The following is a 25,722-nucleotide window of genomic DNA, read 5'->3' as shown; positions in this document are numbered from 1 at the left end:
GTCTGTGATGGTTTTTTGCTATTAACTCAGAGAAATATTTTGATTTTGAATCTTTAACTGCCCTCTGGTAATGGGACAGACTATTTGTTTTTTATTTGAAAAGACACCTGGAGGTTGTCTTTCTTCCACTTATGCTCAGCTCTCCTACAGACCTGTCTCAAAGCACAGTTGATGTCATTTAACCAGGGTTTCAATTTAGTCTTGGAATGAAAAATTTTGACTGACGCGACTGTATCTAATATTTTAGTGCAAAAAGCATTAAAATCAGTAATTAACTTTTTTTAACTGACATATCAGGACAACAGACATGATAATTAAAGTCCCCAATAATAAGAAGATTATCATATTTTAATATAAAAATTGCCAAGAAGTCAGAGAACTCCATGATAAAATACATACTGTGTTTAGGCGGCCTGTAAAATACAGCACACAGGATAGGTGTTCTATAACTCCTGGTCTTTGCTTAGGTGTTTGTAGGCAAACTTTAATCTTGTCCCGGTGTTTGTTTCGGACAGAAAAGTTTTCCTTCTGGCACACATCCCAAGTAGATCTAATTTGCACAGTTTCTTTCTAATGTTAGATTCGTGCACTTTGACGTCAACAGTGGCAAGAGCTACCTGTAGGTCCAGTGAGGAAATTCTTTTAGCATCTTGTGTTCTGCTCTCAGGCCGAACTTGTTGGGATGGCCTAACCAGGACAAGTTGGCAGTTATCTGAAATATTCTCCACTTGTAGATGATCATCCAGATAGTGGAAAGGTTGATTTCCAGTTGTCTGAATATCTTTTAAAACCTCTATTCAGACTCATAAGCATTTATAACCTTTTTTTCTGAAAGCCTCTTACAATCTTGGCTTGGTGAAAACACACAGTTCAACAACAAAAATCAGATCAAACTAAATGTGTGAGGTTTAAATAAGACAGCTTCAGAAGAGATGCTCTCTAATGATGTTCTAATGATTTGCACCAGATCTGGAGCTTCTGGTTCTAATATAAACTAATGGTATGATGTTTGTCTTATTATATCAGCTTCACCTAAAGATTCTGTTTAAATGATGATAAATCTTGAAATGTTCACATGTAAAAAAGAAAAAAAAAATGTTAAAAGGTGTACTTCTTTGTCACATGACTGTATGTATATAAATAATAGTAATATCTATATCAGGAAACATTTTACTTATTAGGGTGCTAGGTAAATTTTATGAAGAATTGTATATTGGATTTCTCAAGCTTTTGGTAACAGAGGATAATTACTAGCAATTGACCAGGCTTTCTTCCATATATTTTTTTTCTTTAATAATCGCCCCAAACACTATAGACTCTTGGGTTAATCAAATTTAATAAAGAGATATGAGTCCTGATAAATCTATTATTGCATTTTGGTTCCTAAATATCTAGTGAGGATACGGAAGGCTTGTGACAACTGTATGAGAATGCTTACATAAATAAAACAACTTCACTGCGATAGCATTTAAAATTAAAATAAATTACGGAAAACATACAGGGACATACAGAAATATAGTCAATGTAAACGTTAGCTATTGTCTTCCGCTCGGTCCTTCTAGCATAAACTCCGGCTCCCTGGAAACCCAAAATTGAGCTATTCGTTTAAGGCAAAAGGGTGGATGAAAAATCCTTCTAATGTATTTGGTGAAACTACTATCTTCGATTGTATGTTATGCAGTTAAAACAAGCAGCTGGAAATGCATGCGCAAATGGAGGTAAAATTAAAGAGAAGGTCACTACACAAGGTGCATTATTGTGCGCATGCGCGCGCGGATCAGCCTAGCAAAGCTGATCGGATTGTCGGATTGTGCCACACTGTGTTTTGTTTCCGGAAGTGGGCGTCCAATCTAGTATTTGCGCTTCTCTATGGTATGTTTACCTCCGGATGCTGGGGCGCACAAGTTCAGACACATGGCGGACAGGCGTCTCAGGGAATTCGGCTGCGAACAGAACTTACTGTCCCGGCCTGATGGGTCTGCGTCATTTGTGCAAGGTATGCATTGTGGCTGTATTATGGGTACACCATTGGGCAGGAACAAGAGCGTTTCCTAAAAAACAGGCACGCTTATAGTTTGAAATACTTAAACATAGTTGGAGACGTCATGCCTCAGATGACTGAATGAAAGAATGAATGAATGAATGAAGCAAGCAAGCACCGGAGGGTGACCGTTATGTATTAGGAAAAAGGGCAGCTATTCATATATTACATTGTTTTATAAACGAGGCATTGTTCATTTAAATAACAACTGCATAAATTTAAAATCACCATTTAATAAAACAACCATCTGTTTAGAATAGCTGAATAACTACGGTCAATCCCGATAGTCTCTGACAATGTAAAAAAACAACTCCGTAACGGAAGTCAATCTAACTGTAGACGAGATCGCTCAAAACAGATAGATTTACAAAGGTTCATCATTGTGACAGTGTGTTTTTAGATGGTACGAGAGACACAAGTGTGACATAAACGGAGAGAACGTGTACACTCAACAAAATGGGGCACCCCAAAGATGCTTTATACACAGCGGGATGCAGTAATTTATTTGTGTTGAAGCAGGGTTAAAGCTGTATCGTCACAGTGCTTTGTGACGATGCATGCCGTTGCTGGTATAAAGATTGCACGTTTAATTTCTTTTTAGTCATTCAAGTGTATATCTGAGAGTTTTTTACGACCTGATTTAATATTTTTTATTGGGTCTCAATAGAAAACGACATTTCCATAGGGGACAAGTAAAGATGTATCTATCCAAAGTTATCAATGCAAAATATCTATCAATCTATCTATCTATAGCAGTGTGGTACTGTGATGGAATTGGAAAAACTGCCATCTCTTGAATTCATTGCATATTTTGATTCACGGTCATCAACATGTGGAGTTTACACATTGTCCTTCAGTCTCATAGGTTTTGCTCCAACTTCCCAAACAACGTATGTTTTAGGTTAATTGTGTTGGTGTGTATGTGTGATTGAGTAGACCCTATCATGAACTGGCCCTCTGCCTTGAATCCAGTGTTGTTAAGATAGGCTTTGGCCTAAATTTTTCAGTTGCTAGTAGTCAGTTTTTGATTTTTAACATGCTCGCTGGCTGCAACACTTATGTTTTTTGGTAGCAAAGAGGAACTCTTAATCCCTTCTGAAGGTAGTGTTTGTGATTAAAAATCAGAGAAATTTAATGATGCACCCTCTATCACCAATCGATCGCCCACTGATCTGTAAATAGGCCATTAGAAAAAGAAAACTTTTTTTTCAGCATCTGCTTTTGTATGCTTTAAATTAATTCATTTATAGTGCTCCATTACAGGAGGTATTACAGTAGTTGAGCTGGCACACTTTTTTGCTGTGAACTTCCAGTAAACCGAGAGCAGCAAGGCAGACTGTCTCAGAGACTGAGAATATTAGATTATCCTCAACATTAAAAACAGTGGAGTAATAAACTGAGAAAAAAGAATCGGAGGACTTGTCCAGTGCAATTGGACATATGGCAAGAAAAACTACTTTAATGTATTTAAACCTTACTATTTTTCCCTTTAATTATAACGGACACTGCTTGGCTGACCATATGTTCAGCACAGCAGCTCACATTTTAAATTGGAAAACAAAGAGATAAAGAATAATTTGAAATAGCCACTTAGTAAACAATTGACTTGTTAGCTGAACAGAAAAATCTGTTTTACTTGTAAACTTGTTAAGCATGTTATCCTTGTATCTTCTTGATAAACATCTTGTGAGCATTTCATAGATTTTGCAGTTTTTTTTAAATGTTTGTACTGTGTTTATTATTTGTTTGTATGTGTCATATTGTATAAGTCTTGGTAAGAACTAGGTACTGCATATTTAAAATGGCAATCCATATTTGTAATGTATTTTGAGAGAATTTTGTTTTTTTAGTATTTTTAGGTTCACTAAAAATAAACCCACAGAATGTTATTTTGTTAGTAAAAATGAACAGGCAACACCTGTGGTCTGTAGTTTAATTATGAAAATAGACAATGTTAACACTTTAATCCTCCACTTTCATAAAAGGATAAATGTCTGTGTATCTCTTTTTGCATCCACCCAGTTGCTATGTCTCTAACATTCCAATAGATGGCACATCACAAACATAAACACTGCTTTTACAAATCCCATATCAAATGGCATCTAACAGAGACACATGCATTGTAGGTGCACAGCAAATGTTAATGCTGAGCTCTAGGCTGATTACTTAGTTTTCAACCAGCTTACATGGTTAGCACATCTAATATAGAACGTAAGGCTTATCCACCTCTGTTCATGCAGGAGCTTAGTGCAAAAAGTTTTTAAAAGGATAAACAAAAAACTGGAATCAGCTAATTCAGTAACATGAAATCAGTGATCAGTGTCATTCCTAAAAAAAAAAAAACTGACTAGAGCATCCTTAAAGAAATTCTAACCCAGCCCTAAATGTAAATTAAGCAAAATGCAGCATGTTTGAATCAACATGCATTGTACAGAAAATAAATCTATGTGCACTGTGATATTCTACTGTACTTTTAAGAAAGAATACACGTGAAAGGAGGGGGCATTATCCTGTCAGAGAATAAAATTTAAGATTATCATTGCGCAGATATCAAGAAAATGAAGTAATTACCAGGCACACTAGGCTATTGTTCAAACTATGTGCAATTTAAAAACTAGTAAAATAAATGGTAGATCATTACAGAAAATTAATCCAGCTGGAAAAATTATTTTATTGTCCCAAAAGACATAGTATTAACACACAGAATTCCAAAATAAGTGCTTGTATTTAGTTCTTTAATAATACTTTGCACACAGAAACAGTAAATGAATAAAAATAACAAAGTAAATGGATTCGTTTAAAGCAGGAGTAAGACTCTACTTAAGTTGGTTATAAGATTTTCACTATGTTCTGTACACATGACCTTAAATGTAAACTTTTAATAAATGGTTTATTCTATTGCATGGTCTGTGGCTTACATAGAACCTCCAGTGTATGCATTATTCTTGTAAGACACAGAGTACTGTACCCATTGAAGTTCAAGAGTTTATTATTAGTCAAAGATATCAGCTAATTTGCAAAAGCTTTACCTTTTTACTTGTGATTTAAATGGCTTAGCTAGAAGGCCTATTGTTATAAAATACATCTTGCACTGTATAAATTCCTTGTGCAAGTAAAAACAAACAAAACATTATGTAGTTTTAGATTTAAAAATACTGATATAGAAAAAGACATTTTAATTGGTCTCTTAGTCATAGCATAACTAATGAAATGGCCACAAATTATTCTATAGATGCTACAGAATTCCTAACAGTGCATTAGATAGAGGTAAGCCTGTTATAATTATTTCTGGTGTGGCTTTTAATGTTCTCTTTCATTTGGAGCCATCAACATAATGCAGTGAACACCATTTTGGTTGATGTTTCAACATCTTGCTAGCATTTGTAGAGAAGTACAATGTAGTATTTAATTCCACTGTAAAATATTTTTATAGAAGATATATTCCTAAACAGATGTAAGAGATTAGAAAACTTGTTTTATACCGTAATAGTCACTAAGGATAGTAAACATGACTTGGCTATCATTGAGGTTACATCTTTTACAGATATAGTTGAAAGAAACCCCTCACACCCAAGGATGTTGACAAATACAATGAATTTGAATAAATAAGGTCTAGTCTCGGAAGTCTTAGAAATAGCATATTTTTAGATGAAGACTAAAATGTTTATACCTGTATATACTGTATATTTTATGTCTTATCTGAACTTTTAACTGTACAGATATACAAAGTGTTGATCAGTATTTTCTGCCGTGCTGACAATGTATTTAATTATTGCAGCTGTTCAAGGTGTGTTACCTTACATTTACTATATGATTGTACAGTTTTTGTTTTTCTAGTTAGTTATAATTTATATTAGACTAGCCATCCCAAACTTTAAAAATCAATAAACAAAAGGGTTTTGCTAGCTAAGCAGAAGCAAGGTGCACTCCAAAGCGCCGAGGTAGACTGACTCGCCATCGCTTGCCCCTTCCCTTGGCTCGCAGCCTCTGTCTCGGATTAGCACAAATATATTGCTCCTGCAAGCGAACTATGATTCTTAGCGTGATGAGAGAAGTCGCAAAATCAACCAGAATGTTCAAGCAAATTCTAGAAAAAAAGCGATCTAAATCCGTTCAGTAATTGTCTTGTGAAAAGCGGACAGATGTTGGATTTTATATATATATATATATATATATATAATTAATAAAGTTTGAGTATATTAAATCTTAATTACTAACTTTACCCAAGACTAAATTAATGAATGTTAGAAAACATCTGTGTATATTTTTGTGAGGTGTAAATATTTTTAATTCAGTAGTATAACTGACAGTGAGCTACTCCGACTGCATTTGAAGCATACCGGGGCCTCATGTATAAACAGTGCGTACGCACAGAAATGTTGCGTAAGAACGTTTCCACGTTCAAATTACAATGTATAAAACCTAAACTTGGTGTAAAGCCACGCACATTTCCACAGTACCTCATACCCTGTCGTACGCAAGTTCTCCGCTCGGTTTTGCAGACTGGCAGCACCCAGCGTCAAAGCAGTGCTACTGTTCCTGTGTGGTTATCATTCTTTTTCAGATCGCTTTATAAATACACTGACATGAACCGCATATTGTTTATTAGTTTAATGCATCTGATTGGAATTAACCAGTAACAATATAATGGTCCACGGAATGGTCAAACTATTCCAAATACCATAACTGCTTTAACGTTGTTACTCTCACTGCACCTTCTTCTTCTTCTTTCAGCTGCTCCCGTTAGGGATTGCCACAGTAGATCATCATTTTCCATATTACTCTCACTGCACCACTCGGAGCAGCTGATTGGAAAGAGAATTATCGGTATACAGCATCAACCACACGCTGCCTCAGCCATGCTTCCTGTTTGAACTGCTTCTCACATGGCAAATGCTTCAAACCTTTCCTGTACGGACCTCGCGGTTCAGAAAGAGTTTCATCCCAAGAGCTCTAAACGCACTCAATCAGTCCATCAACTGCTTCTTGTAGAACTGTTTGGACTTATAAGTACAATCACCTCACTGTAAACTTGCACTACAGTTATAATATTGCACAACCTGAGCCACTTTATATAGCACGTATTTACATATGATGACGATATCATTTTTAAGATGAAATGCAGCAAAATATGTTTATTATACAGATAAAAGCACTGTATGCTTCACTGGGACAGGCGTGAACGATAGAATAATTAAACATGTACTACGAAGATATTTCAATGTTCCTTAAAAGTTTTGAAGAATCGGCGTTATAAACTTACCAATGGCTTAACATCTATTACAGAGCTGATTGTGTGGCAATCGGTCACTTGGAGAAAGAAAAGGAAGGACAGGAATTGGAGGTTGGTACGTTTGAAAGAGACAGTACTGCAGGGGCGGCCTTAGGTATGTGCAAACTGTGCACCTGCACAGGGCCTCCAATCCAATATATATTGAATATAAAACAAAGAAAGAAAATAACGACACAGCTAAAAACGCAGTATCAAATTTCGGCAAAAGTTAAACGCTTGTGTCATGAGCACGTTGCGGCTATGCAGTGTCCGCAACGGACATGGCCATCCGCCGTGCATAAGATACCATATTGACATTGGCAGGCGAAGGGGCCACCAATTCTTTCTCTGCTCAGGGCCACCTAGAGCAACCCCTGAGTACTGCTGCAATGAATTATTTCATCGAAGGTTGCGCACAAACACTGTGCCACCGTGTTCCCTTGTTTAATAACGTGCTTTAACTCCTATCATCATGAAAATTATATCACATACATCTCAGTATTTTAGTTATTCAGAGAGCTGTAATATCACGAATGTAATGGATTCTGTGTCCTGTCGGAGGAAGAGAAAGCCAGTTTAAGAAGCACGTAGTGATTCACACACACAGAGCACATAGAAGAACACATACAAAACAAAGCATTTAACATGCTACTTTAATTACGATGTGATTTGAGAAGCTGGTTAATTAAATGGTTTTAAGATGAAGTTTATGATGTTCTACTTTAATGACAAAATAAACTACGTAATTAAAGCGGAAATTTCGAGATTGAAGTTGACATTTCGTGCTTTTTCCCCACTGTGTGCCTTTTTTTTCTCTGTACCCTAATAAGCTTTCATATGACACTCAGATGGTGGGCTACGTCTCACCTTTTCACGGCGACTTTGATATCTGACAACTTCTTTTTTATTTCGGCACTGTGCGACCTTGTGAACTTGAGCTTTCGAGTTTCTCCGACACGCTATGTCAGTCGATTAGCTTCCTTTTGTTGTTTATATCACTGTTGAAACCAACAAATACAGTAGTACATTTTTCCTTGCCTCCACTTAGTATTCGCTGAAATTCTTCCATTTTCCCTCTTGCTTTTCCCATTGTCTTTTCACAGAACACTGAGCTTAAGGGCTATTTATATTGCTTTGCATATTCAAAGAGGCGTAATTCTGGGAGGAGTTGGGGTGGGACAGCAGGCGCGTGCATGAGCGTTACTTTTCACGCTGATCAGGATTTATGTACAGTAGCGGAAGAATGTGGAAGTTTGCATACACCTAGATTCCTGCATGTGGATTTTTCTGGGCGTAAGCACATTTTGGCTTTTGTGCTTACGTCATGTTATAGTGCAAATTATGCATGAGGCCCGGGTGTGTGGTGTAATATAGCAAAACAATTAGGACCATAAAAATAAAGAATATAAAAGTGAAAATGTGTATTCTGATAAAATAAATATCACATACTGTTGATCGAGGCACACAGTTTACATGTGGCAACTCGGTTGCAGATAATGTCACAGCATTCATTGACTGAGGTGAAATCATGACTGTCCTTTTTGTAGAGCTTTATGTTGACGAGCAAGAATTGAATCATACTCATTGCTTTAACACCTTGTTTGTGTAGCTTATAGATATGAATGTTTATTACAAGAAATCTCAGATATGCTTGTTTTTGGTACTGGAGTGTTTTTTTTTTTTAATAAAGCTCAGGGCATGTGACAAGCTCAGTGCGACACTGACTTTAATGACACTTGTGATATAGATACTTTTCTAACTTAACTCAAAACCTTACCCAAGCATTAAGATGCAGTGGCATGCTGACTGACATGCCCCCAGTGTGCCACAGAATGCTGACTGAGAACCAAATATTATACATTCTGACATTAAGAAGAAGTATTTATGAACATCCAGAAATAAAACTCAGTAATTGTGCTGAATAGCAGCAAAGAAGCTTTGCGATAGACTGAACAGAAATGTTTTCTGTTACAATACAGTAATATTAATTGTAATCATATTTGTTAAATAATCACAAAGTAGGTTTTGAAATTAAATGTTATATAAATATGTGGAAAGCATGTTCTGCAGCCTCTGCTCAAGTGTCATCTTCTGTCAAGTACAGCTCCTTGGTTGAGATGCGTGTAAAGGTTTAAAGAAGGAAATGGAATACCTGCTTATCTGCATAAGCCATGTCAATCTGGTAAGGGAAAAAATCAGATTTAAAAAAAGGATTAAATAAAAGACAATGTATCTGTCATTTTATGTAGGTCACCATTCAGTTATAGATAAGAATAAGCAATTTTTTTTTGATCAGCTGTCAGTATTGGGTGCATATTTTTTTATTTTTAAGTTATGGTTCAGTATACGTGGTACCTATCCATTGTCCAGAAAAAATAAAAATTGTTAATTGATTTAACCTTAATTCAATAACTCCTTTTCCCCTCATTGATATTAAATATGAGAATAAGGATTTACTTCTAGATATAAGTAAATCACTAGTTATTGCATCTTTGTTATTTGATTAAACCAGTAAGACTGCATTTTCATTTATGGGTATCATATTACTAGACTGGAACTTCTCTTCCAGATATATAGTAATAGTATGCCTTAAAATGTGTTTTTCTTTTCTGCAGACTAGGGGGCTCTTCCCCCTGCTCGCTTTGCTCGCCCTCCCCTCGCAACTCTTTAATTCCACCCGGGGGGGTAAACTTTAACATTCAACATTATACATAGTTATTGTCTGTTTTTCACCTGCATTATTATCATTCTTTAATTTAATATTATTTATTGTATCAGTATGCTGCTGCTGAAGAATGTGAATTTCCCATTGGGATTAATAAAGTATCTATCTATCTATCTATCTATCTACCTACCTACCTACCTACCTACCTACCTACCTACAAAAGCTTACTATCTTACTAGATACAAAAGCTCAGGGGGCTCTAGTAAGGGCTCGCTTCCAGCAGTTAACTCAAATGGATGCACCAACACAATATTTTTTTAGTTTGGAAAAAAAAAAATTCTCAAAGCAAACTTATACACTGTGTGAGTAAAGCTAATGGTAATAAGACACAGGACTTGGGTGAGATAAGAACTGAGGTCCGTGAGTTTTATAAAAATCTGTTTTCTGCTGAGGGATGTGGTAGTGACAAAGACTTGCAGTCCTTTTTAGAGGACTTACCACAGCTTTCTGAAACAGATGCCACCGAGCTGAACAAAGAGCTCACTATGGCAGAAATCTCGGCAGCAGTGAACGAACTTCATAATGGAAAAGTCCCTGGGATTGATGGCATTCCAATTGAATTTTATAAAGAATTTTGGGATGTCATTGGCCAGGATTTGTTAGAAGTGTTCAAACACAGTGTTAAATCAGGTGTGCTACCTCAGAGCTGTAGAAGGGCAGTGATCACACTTCTGCCTAAAAAAGGTGATTTGTGCCATATTAAGAACTGGAGGCCTGTGTCTTTACTTTGTGCAGATTATAAAATCCTGTCTAAAGCCTTGGCTAACAGAATGCGCACAGTGTTAGTGAAACTGGTGCATCCTGACCACAGCTACTGCATCCCTGATAGGTCCATTTTTAATAACATTTTTTTAGTCAGAGATATTGTTGCTGCAGCAAAACTGTTCAATTTTAGAACAGGATTTATTTCAATTGACCAAGAAAAAGCCTTTGATAGAGTCAGACACTCATATCTATGGAACACTCTCAAGGCCTTTGGATTTGGGGAACAATTTATAAAGTACATTCGGCTGTTGTATTGTGACATTTCTGGTATAGTTAAGGTCAATGGTGGTTTATGTGCGCCTTTCAACGTCCAAAGAGGAGTCCGACAAGGCTGTTCGTTATCAGGGATGCTGTACGCCCTCGCCTTAGAGCCATTCTTAGTGAACCTGAGAAAAGTGCTGACTGGTCTGTCCATTCCTCACTGTACTGGGAATCCTGTAAAGGTCACGGCCTACACAGACGACATTGTTGTTTTTATCACAAATCAAGAAGACTTTGATAATCTTACTGACTGTCAAAGGAAATATGAACTGATTTCCAATGCTAAAGTAAACTGGAGTAAAAGCAGTGCTTTGTTAGTTGGAGACTGGGCTTGATATAAGACACCGAGTTTACAAGGAGAGATGCAATGGAGCACAGGAGGGATTCTCTACCTGGGAGTACATCTAGGAGATGATCACTATGTCCAGAAGAACTGGGATGGACTCTTGGAGAAAGTGGTAGCTCGGTTGGCCAGATGGAAATGGATACGATCTCAAATGTCGTACAGAGATCGGATGTTAGTAATTAACAATCTAATGACTTCAAGTCTGTGGCACCGGTGTATCTGTCTGGAGCCTCCACCACAGATTATTCAAGAGATTCAAAAAACTGTTGTTAATTTTTTTTGGGATGGTCTTCACTGGTTGAGGAGGGGCTTATTATACTTGCCACTTGATGAAGGTGGGCAGGGGATTATGGACATTGAAAGTAGAATTATTGCCTTCCGCCTTCAGACAGTGCAAAAACTGTTATACTCCATAATGCCCGAGCCCTGGATGAATCTAGCACTGCTCTTTTTTAATCATGTGGGACAAATGGGATTGGGCAAAAACTTAATATGGTATCATCTTGAGAAACCTGAGACCTTACAAGTACCAGACTTTTACAAGAGTCTTTTTAAAGCTTGGCAATTTTTATCAATTCAAAGAGACTGTGATGACCTATCATCGTTTTGGATTCTAGAAGAGCCCATTGTATTTAATCCAAATATCTGCACCACAATAGGACAGTCTGCAAGCTTTATTCATAGTCTCTGTAGAAATAACATTACACAATTAAAACATTTAATCAACTGGGATGATTTTAATTGGAAAAGTCCAGAAACGGTAGCAGCAGAAACAGAAATGCACTCAGTGCGGCTTGTGGGGAATTTCCTAACACAAGTTAAAGCATCTCTAGGAAGTGAAGTAAGGACACTCCTGCAGACCACCTTTAAAGACAAGCTGAAACCACCCGAAGATCAGATTTTCACTGCACTTGTGGTGTCTCCAGTAGGAGATTGGGACAATAGTAACACCAACAGATTACTTTCGACAAAAGATCTGAGAGACTTGCCCTTGCACACCATCAAAGGAAAATAGCTCTACAGGATCTGCGTAAAAATAAAGAATCAGGATCAACTGAAAGCACTGAAGGCCAACACACCCTGGAGGACGAAGATTGCCATTCCTGAAGGAACACTGCCAGCCTGGAGAGCGCTATATAGACCACCATTGACCAGTAGGGTAGGGGATTTACAGTGGAGGATATTGCATTGTATAGTTGCTGTGAACTCCTTTTTATCAGTTATTTGTCCAGGGGTTTTAGATACCTGCCCTTTCTGTGGGTTAAGGGAGACTGTATTTCACTGTTTTATGTTTTGTGAAAGATTGGGGGCTTTTTTTAAAATAATAAAGCAGCTGATTGAGGGTCTGGGGGTCTGTTATAATAGGATGGTGTTTGTGTTTGGGGTAAAGAGCTCAAACAAAACAAATACAAATGTTAACCTGGTTAACTTTATTTTAGGACAGGCGAAACTGGGAATATGGAAAACCTGGAAAAATAAAGTTAATGGAGCAGGCAACACAGACCCCACAGTATTATTTAAAATGACATGTAAAAGTAGAATAGAAGTGGATCTGAATTTTTATAAATCTACTAGAAATCTTTCACAGTTTAAGGATAAGTGGTGTGTAAATAATGTGTAATTATGACAATGATGAACTGCACTTTGTATTCTAATTATAATTTGATTATTAATAGAATATGTATGAGCAGAAATCTATATAGTTTTTGTAATAAATGAGTGGAATTGTGGGAATGGAAGGGATGAATGAAGGGGCGAGTGTTTGGGTGGGTATTTATGAAATAAAAAAGGGATGGACTGGGGGTATTTAGAAGTTCAAAATGTGATTTTATTATAGTTTTTTTCCCGTGGTTAGATTTTGTGTTTTTAATGTATTTCATACTGAATTTAATAAAGTTGTTTTTAAAAAATAAAAATATCTATCTATCTATCTATCTATCTATCTATCTATCTATCTATCTATCTATCTATCTATCTATCTATCTATCTATCTACCTACAAATACAGGCTCAGAGAGGTATATGCCAACTCTGTCCATGGTCCATCCTTGGGATTTGTGGATTGTCATGGCGAATGCAGGTTTAATGGGAAATTAGCGTCGTTTAAGTGTGCAATCAAAACAGTATTGTTAGTATGTGATCCTGTAAGTACATTTGCTTCAATAACATTGTCTGTCATGGTGTTGATGAGTAATCGTGTACCGTTGTATAAACCTTGTTTAGTATTAAGGTTTCTTAATAGCATGACTATTGTTCCGACCTTAAGGTTAAGATTGTGTTGTTGCAGTCTGGCAGGGTTAATAGTGTTTAAATATTCCAAGGGGAAATTAAGATGCTCATTTGGAGCCGAGAGTGTTTTGCCTCCGCTGTTTCAGATGCGCGTTGTAGGATTCTGTACATTTAAAACGGAGCAATCGTTAATTGTTATTATCTATCTGGTGACGTGTCTGTGTTTTTTTGTGGTTGTACTGTTAATATTGTATTACTGTAATGTGATCCACATATGCTGTGTAGTCCAGACGTTTATTACACAACGGGAGTTCCTAACGGCCATGTATAACAAAAACAATAGTTCAGCCCTACCTATGAAATGTAATCCCCCGGGATTTGGTGTAAAGCGTTATGTACAATCCCAAGCAGCACATTATTTTTAACTTCACTCCGCAGGAGTGCCACCCACAATATGGCGGTGACGCTTGCGCCTTCCATACTAACTCGGTTTTGACAATGCTGTGTAGTGTGGACGTTTGCGGCATCCGTACTCTCTCCGGTTTGACTTTGGACGGGGCGCCGAATCCTGTTGTGTTTGTTTGTTCCCGTTATACTGTTAATACTGAGTGTTTTCTGTGGTTGTACTGTTAATGATGCATCAGTGTAATGTGATTTACATATGCTATATGGTTTGGACGTGTGAGGATGCCGTACGTTTAACACGGAGAGTTCGTTGTAGGCGCCTGCGTTCATTGATTCTATCCAGGCGGGCTCGTGGTTTACCATTTACTTCCTTAGAAGGCTGGCTTCCTTCAACATCTGCAATAAGATGCTGCAGATGTTCTATCAAACAGTTGTGGCGAGCGCCCTCTTCTACGCAGTGGTGTGCTGGGGAGGCAGCATTAAGAGGAAAGACGCCTCACGCCTGGACAAACTGGTGAGGAAGGCAGGCTCTATTGTTGGCATGGAGCTGGACAGTTTAACATCTGTGGCAGAGCGAAGGGCGCTCAGCAGGCTCCTATCAATTATGGAGAATCCACTGCATCCACTAAATAATGTCATCTCCAGACAGAAGAGCAGCTTCAGCGACAGACTGCTGTCACTGTCCTGCTCCACAGACAGATTGAGGAGATCGTTCCTCCCCCAAACTATACGACTCTTTAATTCCACCAGGGGGGGTAAACGTTAATATTTAACATTATACATAGTTATTGTCTGTTTTTTTCACCTGTATTATTATCATTCTTTAATTTAATATTATTTATTGTATCAGTATGCTGCTGCTGAAGAATGTGAATTACCCATCGGGATTAATAAAGTATCTATCTATCTATCTATCTATCCATCTATCTATCCATCTATCTATCCATCCATCTATCCATCCATCCATCCATCCATCCATCCATCCATCCATACGCGCCTTACGTACTATCTTTGTGGACCTGTGGGTCCTCCTTAGGTGTGTTAGAAGCGCGTGGACCACGCTGTGTAGTGTGGCCGTTTAGTTCAGAAGCGCGTTGTAGGCGCATGCGCATTTCGTACTTTCATGCGCCTTCCATACTATCTTTGTGGACCTGTGGGGCCTCCGTAGCCTGTTCTGTTTGACTCTGAGGTGCAGCGCAGATTCCGCTTTTTTGTGTGGCTGTGTCGTTAGCGATGGGTGCGTTGTTGCTTCATTTCTCATTCACGTTAGTTGAGCTCTTTCATTTTTGAGCCATGACTCCTTCATTTTCGCGCTTGCGGTTTATGAGACGCGCGCTGTAGGCGCCTGCGCACTATGTCTCATGGTCCCATCGCCGTGTACCTGCGTCCATGCCTTCCGGTTTACCATTCTCGGTTAGTAATATGGATTACAGTTGTTAGTAGACAGCAGAAAACTCTTTCCTTGTTCTGCTTAACAGTAGTATGATCATTCTTTCATGATTCATTCATGAAGTTTTGCCCCCGGGATGCTGGTCATCTGTCGCACGTTTGACGCGTCATCAGAGCACAGTCGCTCCAATTACTATCAACACTGGAAGTATCGTGAGATCTCTGGACTCTAGCATGGGATACACCCGAGCCACTGACAGAAATATCGCGAGGTCTTCACATCCCCGGCTGGATTTATTTTGTGGAATGAATTCTAAGCTGCGTGGAGTGGATTTTAATGTTCTGCGTCCTGTACAGAGATTTACTTCACAGTCATTGGTTAAATTTGAACTATTTAACTCTCAATCTATCAGCAATAAATCCATACTGATTGAAGAACACATCAGGGAAAAAGGACTTGACTTCATGTGTCTGACAGAAACCTGGCACCAGTCAGAGGTTTACTCTGCCTTAAATGAAGCCTGTCCACTTGGCTACAGTTACTTGGAGGCAGCTCGCAGCACTGGTGGTGGAATAGCTGTTATCCTTCGTCAGGACCTGGGGTTGTCCCCTATCTCGATACCTGCAATATCTTCCTGTGAGTGCCTTGCATTTAAATGTAAGCCCCCGTTTCCCCTGACTGTTCTCCTTATCTATCGACCTCCAAAACCCAATTCTGCCTTTATTCCGGAAATTACTGATCTTCTCACAACACTCTGTGCTACTTCTGCCAACATCATAATCTTAGGAGATATAAATATTCATGTTGACAATCCCACAGGTTATCTCACTGCTGATTTCCTTGAGCTGCTAGATTCTCTCAACCTACAACAACATGTTGATGTTCCCACACATTCTAGGGGTCACACTCTTGATTTGGTCATTTCAAACTGTGCCCCAATCAGGAATCTACAGGTATTTGATCTTGGTATTTCAGACCACAAAGTTGTGTCATTGGAGCTGCCCTTTTTCTCCTCCCGTATCAAACCAAAACGACAGATCTACTTCAGAAATCTGAAGAATATCAATGTGGATGCCTTGGCCTTGGACCTTACATTTCTCTCCTCTGACTTTATCAGCTCCCTCTCTGTTGCTGACCTTGTGGATTTTTACAACCAGTCCCTGAGCAGTCTCCTGGACTTCCACGCCCCTTTAACATCTAGGTCCGTCTCATTCTCGTGCTCAGCACCTTGGTATACCTGTGAGCTGCGAAAAATGAAGGCGGCTGGGCGTGTCCTTGAGCGGCGGCTCAAGGCCTCTGGGCTGACTGTCCATAAACAGGCTTACAGAGAACAGATGAGAGCGTATGCAGAAACTCTGAAGGTTGCACGGTCCAAGTTTTATTCCACCATCATCAGAAATGGCTCCAGCAACCCTAAAAAACTTTTTTCAACCATAAATCATCTTGTCAAACCTCCTTTACCTGCCCATTCTGAGACCACTGATGACAGATGCAACATGTATATCAACTTTTTTAAACAAAAAAGTTGATAATATCCGTTTACACCTCTCTACCAAGGATATCTTGCCCTTCCCAACTGTTGACTCATTGTCTGAGACCGTCCATCCTCTTTGCTCTTTCTCTGTTGCCACACGGGAAGAGGTGGAGGATGTCATCAGGAAAATGAAACCGTCTACTAGTTCCCTGGACCCTTTCCCCTCACCCTTGCTGAGGGCCAACATTTCTGCCATCTCTCCACTTATCACCAGGATAATAAATCAGTCCCTCCTGGCTGGCCATATTCCTTCTGCACTAAAAACTGCTGTCATCAGACCTCTACTAAAAAAAAATCCACCTTGGATCCTGAAGTTCTCTCCAATTATAGGCCCATCTCCAATCTTCCATTTCTCTCCAAAGTTCTGGAAAAAATAGTTGCAGCACAACTTCACGATCATCTCAAACTGAACAATCTGTTTGAAAAGTTTCAGTCTGGTTTTCGCCCTGGCCATAGCACCGAAACAGCCCTGGTCAGGGTCACCAATGATCTTCTGATGACGGCAGATACTGGTTCACCTTCACTACTTATCCTCCTTGACCTGACAGCTGCTTTTGACACAATAGACCATAACATCCTTCTTCACCGCCTGCAATACACTATTGGACTCTCAGGAATTGTTCTAAATTGGTTTACATCATACCTGACTGGCAGAACTGAGCATGTCGCCCTTGGCAGCGCAAAGTCCCACACCCACAACGTCGCCTGTGGTGTTCCACAGGGCTCTGTGCTGGGCCCTATCCTTTTTACTATCTACATGCTCCCCCTTGGAACTGTCATTGGCAGACATGGTTTATCGTTCCATTGCTATGCCGATGACACTCAGCTTTACCTCAGGACTACTCCCACCTCCTCTACTGCTCCTCTGCCAACATCTACATTGTCTACCTGCCTGGAGGAGATAGAGGCATGGATGAGGCTCAATTTTCTTCAGTTGAACAGATCCAAAACAGAAGCCATCTTAGTTGGTACATCACATCATCTTCGCTCTTCTACCATCACCAGTATTACTTTCTCTGGCCAAAATATTCCTCTTTCCACATCTGTTACTAATTTGGGTGTTAGAATGGACTCCCAACTTACTTTTGACACCCACATCAAATATCTCTGTAAGTCATCTTTTTACCATCTCAAGAACATCGCCAAACTCCGCCCATTACTCACCCTGGCAGATGCAGAGAAGCTCGTCCATGCCTTTGTCTCTTCCAGGCTGGATTACTGTAATGCACTCCTCATTGGGATTCCTGGCAAGAGTATCCAGAGACTCCAGTATATTCAGAACAGCGCTGCCAGGATCCTGATGAGGGTGCGAAAGTATGATCACATCACCCCAATCCTGAAAACCCTTCACTGGCTCCCTGTTTCATTCAGAATAGAGTACAAGGTCTCCCTTCTTACCCATCAGTGCATTTATGGACATGCCCCTCTTTATCTACAGGAACTCCTTACCCCCCATAACTCCTTACGTTCCCTCCGCTCTGTACTCACTAACACTCTTCAAGTCCCCAGAACTAAGCTCAGCAGCATGGGTGACAGGGCGTTTTCATCGGTGGCGCCGAGGCTGTGAATGCCCTCCCTGATTACCTGAGAGCCCCACAGTCGACTGAGGCCTTTAAGCGAAACCTAAAAACTCATCTTTTTAGAAAGTCATTTTGTTAAAGTATTTTATAGACTCTTCTGTTCTTTTTTTTATTTTATTATTCTATTTTTACTCTGTAGCACTTTGGGATTGCTAAAATATAAAGTGCAAAATAAATAAAATTTATTATTATTATTCTCAGCCATCTTTGAAAACCAAGTTGGTCCTCTCAACTTGACTGTATAAGAATTCTCTGATGGCAGGAGGGAATTGGCAAGAGCAGTTTTTCTTAAACTCTGAATTTCTACAACAGGTGACTGGGGTTACTATAACACATTGTTGATGTTAAATTATTCAGTTTGTTTTTAGTAGTTCTTTTATCAAAATAATCCTGCAGATAAATCACCTTTTCCTCTAATCTGTAATACTTTTCTTCAATGAGATAAAATTTTCTTGGGGCCATATCAATTGCTGCCAGGTACTTCTACAACAGTGTTATCGGACTTGACCCCCCATTATTTCACCACTAACACCAAATATCTAAGTTATAACTATAATATACCAAAGGGATTTATTCAACACATCCAGTTTGCATTGAAGACTGGCACTTGTAATATTTAATTTTTAATCTTCTAAAGTTTTGTGTCCAAAAAAGGGGAGGTGTGGGGGAGTATATATTTAAACTTTGCCTGCTAAACATGACCATTAGGTAGATGGTACTGGACAGGAGTTTTTCCATAATTAGTCATTTCTGCACTAATATGTAACTTTTCATAATATAAAATTTATAATAAATCTTAAAATATTTACTGCTGCATTTCATCAGGTACATTTAATAAAAAATGTAGCGGGTGGCTTCTATTATTCACTAGGCTAGTTGCATTCTGATGTAAAAAGAAATTTAATACACCAAATTCACATTAAGAATTTTTAGATTTTTAATTAAAATTTTAAAACATTTGTATTAACTTTACATGTAGTTCTTTAAAGTTTAGCAGTAGAAAGAGTTCAATTAAAACCTTGTGATATATATATACATATATAAAAATCCAATGTCCTGTCTGTTTGATTTTCACGAGAGAATGGATTTAGATCGGGTTTTTTTCTATAATTTGCTTGATCATTCTGGTTGATTTTGCAACTACTCTCATCGCGCCAAGTGTCATAGTTCGCTTGCAGCACTGATTTATTTGCGCAAATCAGAGGGCCAAGGGGCGAGGCCCTCCGTACTCGCGTGCTAGCCACCATTCAAGTCGCTCTGCCTCTCACCACGTGTTGGAGCATAACTTGCCTCCGCTTAGCTAGTGATACCTGTTTGTTCAGCAGACATTATCATCGAGAGATTATTAAGGAGTAACGTTTTGACATTTTTGAGAGACGGATCAGAGCTACGTGTGTTTTAGAAGGTAGCTGCTGATTGCCAGAGATATCCCAGCCATGTGCTTTTCTCCCCACTCTGAGGACACTCTGGATTGATTTTTAAAGTTTGTCCTGTTTCACTACTATATGGGTGGAGCCGTGGGGGACAGCTAGTAGTACATATAAATCACACCATGACCATCCTTGAAGGTGCTTTTGTTTTATTAATCTAACACGTTACTAAAATTATTTTCTGTTGTCATTATAGACTGTCATTATCGCATGTCTTAGGCATAACAAAAGACTGCTGCGCTGTTTAAACACATAACAGTTCATTGGAAATTTTATTATGAGCAAAATAATGCGTATATAAGTATACTAATATGAAAAAAAATGGCGCAGAGGCCAGTGTACAGGTGGCCCTTTAGTTTTGATTGAGCTTCGTTCTTCCTGATGTTTGAAACCTGCTTGTGTGTGTAAGTCAGAACTTGCAATGAAAATGTCCATTATTGGGTTTATTGACTAAGGTTATTATCAAAGATAAAAAACAAGTAATAAAAATATTTGTGTTAACTGAAGTAAAATAATTAACAAAGCCAAGATGAAAAGCTAAAATTAAATGTAACTATTATAGTTACTGAAAAGACTAACGAAATAACAATTTTTTATTTTTTTTTTCCCCAATGTATTATTTTTTCGTCATGATCAGTCTCATGCATGGGCTCACCTGGGCTGCAGCAGCCCCAGGACTAATTGAGGTAAATGAATAAATATTGTTCTTTGTCATGCTGATAGACTGGCCAATTGTGTCCTCTTAGCCCCTGTTCTGTTATCCCTGCATCCACCGTTAGTTGCACACACTTCATCATCCTTGATCTTACACATCTCCAGTGAGCAGCGGCTAGCGATGGAGGGCAGCTGCAACAGTATTTATGGTGGCAGGAGAGCTGAATACGGGCTAACACTGAGTAAAATGCGTGAAGATGAAAGTGATTTATTGAGTGATAATAGTGACAGTTCTTTAGAAATTGACTATGACAGTATGGTAGGTTCCAGTGATAGTGAAGCATTTGCGGATAATAATTTTGCTCAACTTGTAAATTTTGATGCCATTTCTGAATGTGTCTGGTAAAACAAGAGGAATGGGAACTTTCATTGCTGATACTCACTGATTCCCTAGGGTGTAAGGCAGATGAATCAGATACAGGTGATCCGTTACAGTATTTCAGTCTTTTCGAAAGTAACTACATGTTAGATGTAACAGACAGAAGTGCACAGCAACTAATACGGCAGCACACCCTGAAACAAATTCCAGGATGCACATGTGGTTTGGTGCTGCTGGCTGTCTTTGCATGTCTTGCATATCAAGGCATAATACAAAAGCCTGAAGTTTGAATATATCGATTATCAAAACCTTTACCTTATGAACAGAAAATCAAAAGATTAAAATATTTCAGTTTATTTTCTCAGGTATTTGCATTTTGTTGATTACAACCTTCCTGTAATTTTCGAACAGGAGAAATCTTTTTTGAAAAATAAAACTATCCTTTTACACTTTGATGGAGAGATTCACTCTAGTCAGCATATCTATACAGAATGTTGCTGTTGACAAATCACTTGAGCTTTAGAAAGGTCATTTGACAATGAAGCAATACATACCTCGTAGAGTTAATGGGTCTGCAGCATTTCCTCTGAACTACAGGGTGAAGTTTACTTTTAGTTTGATAAAAGTCCTTAGATTGTGCAAACTGTTGAAAACCTGCCAATTGCATTCTTTTTTAATTTGTGTTTATTTAGTTTATTTGTATTTTTTATTACATTCACTGCTGAAAATACTTGATATTGTGAAAATAAGTTGGTACCAAAATTATGTTTTTAAATATTTTTCTCTCCCTCTTTTAATTCTCTGTCTCTTAAAATAGATAGTGAATAATTGATGAGCATGCTCAATATTAAAAGAAAGAAAAAAAAACACCTAACAAAGTGAGATGGCAACAACCAGATATTGCAGGCATTCCTCAGTGAAAATGTCTACCAAGAGAAGCAAAACATACCATTGAGTAACTGAAATTTACACGGGTTTGTTTTAATACACATTTCTGTTCTACCAGTGTCACAATTCTTAGCCCTAATATCAGTTTTTATACTGAGAGTTCAAGTACTTTTGTGTTGAAATAATAGAAATAGATAGGTGTCATATCAGAATATCGTGTAGTTTTATATGGCCTTTTTCTTGCTGCACCTACACAACTCCATTATTTTGCTCTCTCCACTTGCTTCCTATTGCTGGTAGAATCCAGGCCTCGGCTCTGGCCTTACAGTTTTCACATGACCCAGCATTCATCACTTACTGGTAAGGTGATCATATGTGGATATACATTTGAACAGCTTGTTCTGACCCTGTAAATTTTGAAGAAATAGTTGTTTGGTTAAAAGTTTACCATGAAGTGTACGGACTTTCTACAAACACTGTTGCTTTTTTTTGCTCACCTTACATTTTATTCTTTATTGCCTTTTAATGTGGTTTTTGCAAGGCACCCTGAGTAATCACATCTTCTGAATAAATCTAAATGTCTAAAATCTTAATTCTCCCAAGAATTTCTCAGTTTATAGCATTTTTTAAGTTAAAAATTAAAATCATCTCCATAATAAGCACCATGAATATTTGTACATGATTAACACATTAATAATGTAAGATTTTTTCTGATAGGAATAAAACTGGCTTTGATTTAAATTACCATTAACACATTCAGCGTGATCTATGTTTATATGCACAAATATCATATGCAAAAATTTTATTACATCTAGAGACACCGTCTCAAAAGCATTAAACAGTCATATCATCAGGACACACTACAAATGCAGCTTTGTTTTTTCTTTTTATAGACATCAGTCAATTATCAAATCTACAGCACATTGTGATACATGAAGATTAAACCATTCAGGTAGTCGGGTCATTTTTTTAGAATAATTTTAATGCAGTTTGTGTTTATATACATGACATGTTTTGGACTTGTCAGCCAAGTTTGGTTGGCAAATTCCGAAAGGTATGATAAATTTGAAATACCAGAGAAGTGCATTAATCAATAAATACAACATATGCAATAAAGAAATTTCTCAGTTACAGTAGTACGCTTATCTAATTAACTGCTGACTTTATGATCATCACAAATCCAAAAAAATAGTTGCCGTTTTTTTTTATAAACAGCAACTATTGCATTGTGTTTTTGTCTCCTTACTTCAATTTTATGATTATTGGCTTGTCTGAGTAATGCAATAACAGAACAGGAAAGTTTGTGAATCCAAGGATCAATATGATCAATTACTGACAGTTTTTGAAAATTAGTTATTTAATACACAATTAAGGATTTCTGAATTAAATTAATAACAATACTCCCATATATTGTAAATGACGTAAAAAGGCATTTTTGCTTTTGCCAGAAACAATCTTGTGACTCCCTGCTTGTAAAATAAAACAGTGATATGATATTTATTCTCCAATATCATCTGTGTTAAATGTATTGTTTAATGTGTAGTCTTTAATTGCAAATTAACTGGTTAATAATCAGTACTAGACAGTTTTCACTTTTTATGCAGAAATAAACGATCAGTTTTTGTGTAAAGAATCTGCGAATATTGTTATCTTACAAAAGCTAAATCAAGCTATGTTGTTATGCAGTGGCCTTATTGTGGTGACTGATAAAAGAAACAGTGTTGGTCCTACACATTTATTCTCTCTTTTCTTCAGTGATACAAAATGTTACACTACGCTGTGGTGCCCTTTTAACATGCAGGACCAGTTAAAAACTCAATAGTTACTACCTTTAAATTTTTACCACCAAGTCATATCTAAGATACACAGATAATGTATCTGTCCCCAAAGTGAAATTAAAATATTGCAGAAGCTCAAAAAAAAAAAAAAAAATATATATATATATATATATATATATATGAATGTATATTATTGAAATTGGCACCAAGCTAATTCCAATTGACCAAAGCAGGAATAAAAGATAATTGCCTTTAAAAGACATAACAGCATTTAAGTATGTATAGTGTCATTAAAGAGGTGTTTAGAACTAAGTGTGCATATGTCAAGACTCGAAAGTACAGACACAGGGCTAAGAGGTGTCAGAGCCTGCTTATAACAATATATGTGAAGGTATAATTTGTTATGGAATTTAAAGATTTGGAGAGAGAGAAGCATGTAGGCATATAAGGAAGTTCACACAGCCAAGTGTGTGAGAAACGAGAAGTTTAAAAACTGAAGGAGTCGAGGAAAATGAGGCAAAGGCTATCGTGTGAAGAAGAACAGAAACGTCCGAGGGGTCTGTTGCTTTGGTTCTTGAAAGTCTTGCTAAACCTGATTTAATGTAAAGTCTGTGTTAATGTTTTTATTTTATTTTTTTATTATTAGGAGATACCACTGTGGTGGTGGGCATTTATGGTCCAGCAGAGGTAAAGGTCAGCAAGGAAAGCTATGACCGAGCAACTCTGGAGGTCATTTTGAAGCCCAAAGTGGGTCTGCCAGGCAAGTAGTGACAATTGGGGTTTGCTGTGATGAACACAAGAAAACACAATTATGTAGAATATTAATTTCTCAGGGTGGATTGTGCTTTGTTGTGGCATATAGACTATGCAAGTGTCCGATTCCTCTTCTTCTTTGAAACACCCTTTTTCCTGTTATTTTTTTGCTTTGTTCTGTTGATGCGTTACAGGTGTGGCTGAACGTAGTCGTGAGCAGTTTATTAGAGAAACATGCGAAGCTGCTTTGTTGACTGCATTACACCCACGTACGTCCATTGTATTGATTCTTCAAGTCATTCATGATGATGGCTCTGTATCCTTTTCTGGCCGACTGACTACTGGCCTTGTTGATGGCGTGAATGGGCTGTTTGGGAAACGCAAGGGTCTTTTTTTAGTTTTCCTTAGCCTACTGCCAAGCTTCTTTCATGCTGTCTAAATTCTGCCTGCATGGCAGCCATGGATGCAGGATTAAATATGCGCTGCCTCTTTTGTGGAGTCACATGTGCCATTGATTTGGATGGAAACATCATCTTGGACCCTACAGCTAAGCAAGAGAAGGTGTGGAAAATCTTATCCACTGTCTGACAGAGTGTTGTTTTGTGAGTGTTATTATCACTCTTAAATTTTGTATTGACCAGGAGAGCCGGGCTGTGCTGACCTTTGCAATTGACAGTGTAGAACGTCAAGTAATGATGTCATCAACAAAAGGAGCATTCACAACTGCAGAGGTGAGAGATCTGGCAAACTTTCCTCCTAAAACTGTGTTTAAGTATGTGCCACTCTCTACTGTGGATTACTGTACAACTTGCTTTACTTGGCATTTACTGCAGACATTCATTATGAACTGCCTTCATTGAGACACCTTGCACCCAGTTGTTCACATCTTATACTATTATCACCACTTCAAGTCAAATGAAGTATTGCAACAACCTTCAGGTTGATTTGGGTTACATGGAGTATCAAGGTCACAACATGTGAGAGGTTTTTATTTCTTTCCTCACTGCTTTTGTCTTTCTTTTCAACAGTTTCACCAAAGCATTGCTATCTGTCAGAAGGCAGCAGAGAGCATATTCCAGTTCTATCGGGACTCAGTGGGACGTAGATACTCCAAATCCTGAGAGCCTAGATGAGCACAGAGACTGAAGCTCATGGTAGTCTTTTCCAGCAAATCAATGTGTTTTTTAAATAGTTTTTATTGTAAATAAATTTCTCAGATTAATATTTTGAATTGAGTCTAGAAGTGTTTCTGCATGTTCAGTAGACACCACATTTTACTTCGTTTTTTGTGTT

At 37.9% G+C, this 25,722-nt stretch overlaps 1 protein-coding gene across 1 annotated transcript; it reads left to right on the top strand.

Annotated features, from left to right (window-relative positions):
• The first annotated feature begins 1,841 nt into the window (after window positions 1-1,841).
• Window positions 1,842-25,660, top strand: exosc5 (exosome component 5). Its single transcript, XM_028824919.2, has 6 exons — window positions 1,842-1,996; window positions 24,323-24,436; window positions 24,624-24,745; window positions 24,850-24,990; window positions 25,071-25,160; window positions 25,458-25,660. The coding sequence occupies exons 1-6, from the start codon at window positions 1,870-1,872 to the stop codon at window positions 25,548-25,550; spliced, it is 687 nt and encodes a 228-aa protein (XP_028680752.2). The 5' UTR covers window positions 1,842-1,869; the 3' UTR covers window positions 25,551-25,660.
• The last annotated feature ends 62 nt before the right edge of the window (window positions 25,661-25,722 follow it).

The sequence above is a fragment of the Erpetoichthys calabaricus genome, chromosome 18 (genome assembly GCF_900747795.2).
Source record: "Erpetoichthys calabaricus chromosome 18, fErpCal1.3, whole genome shotgun sequence".
Taxonomy (NCBI): domain Eukaryota; kingdom Metazoa; phylum Chordata; class Cladistia; order Polypteriformes; family Polypteridae; genus Erpetoichthys; species Erpetoichthys calabaricus.
This window is presented reverse-complemented; position numbering and strand designations above follow the sequence as displayed.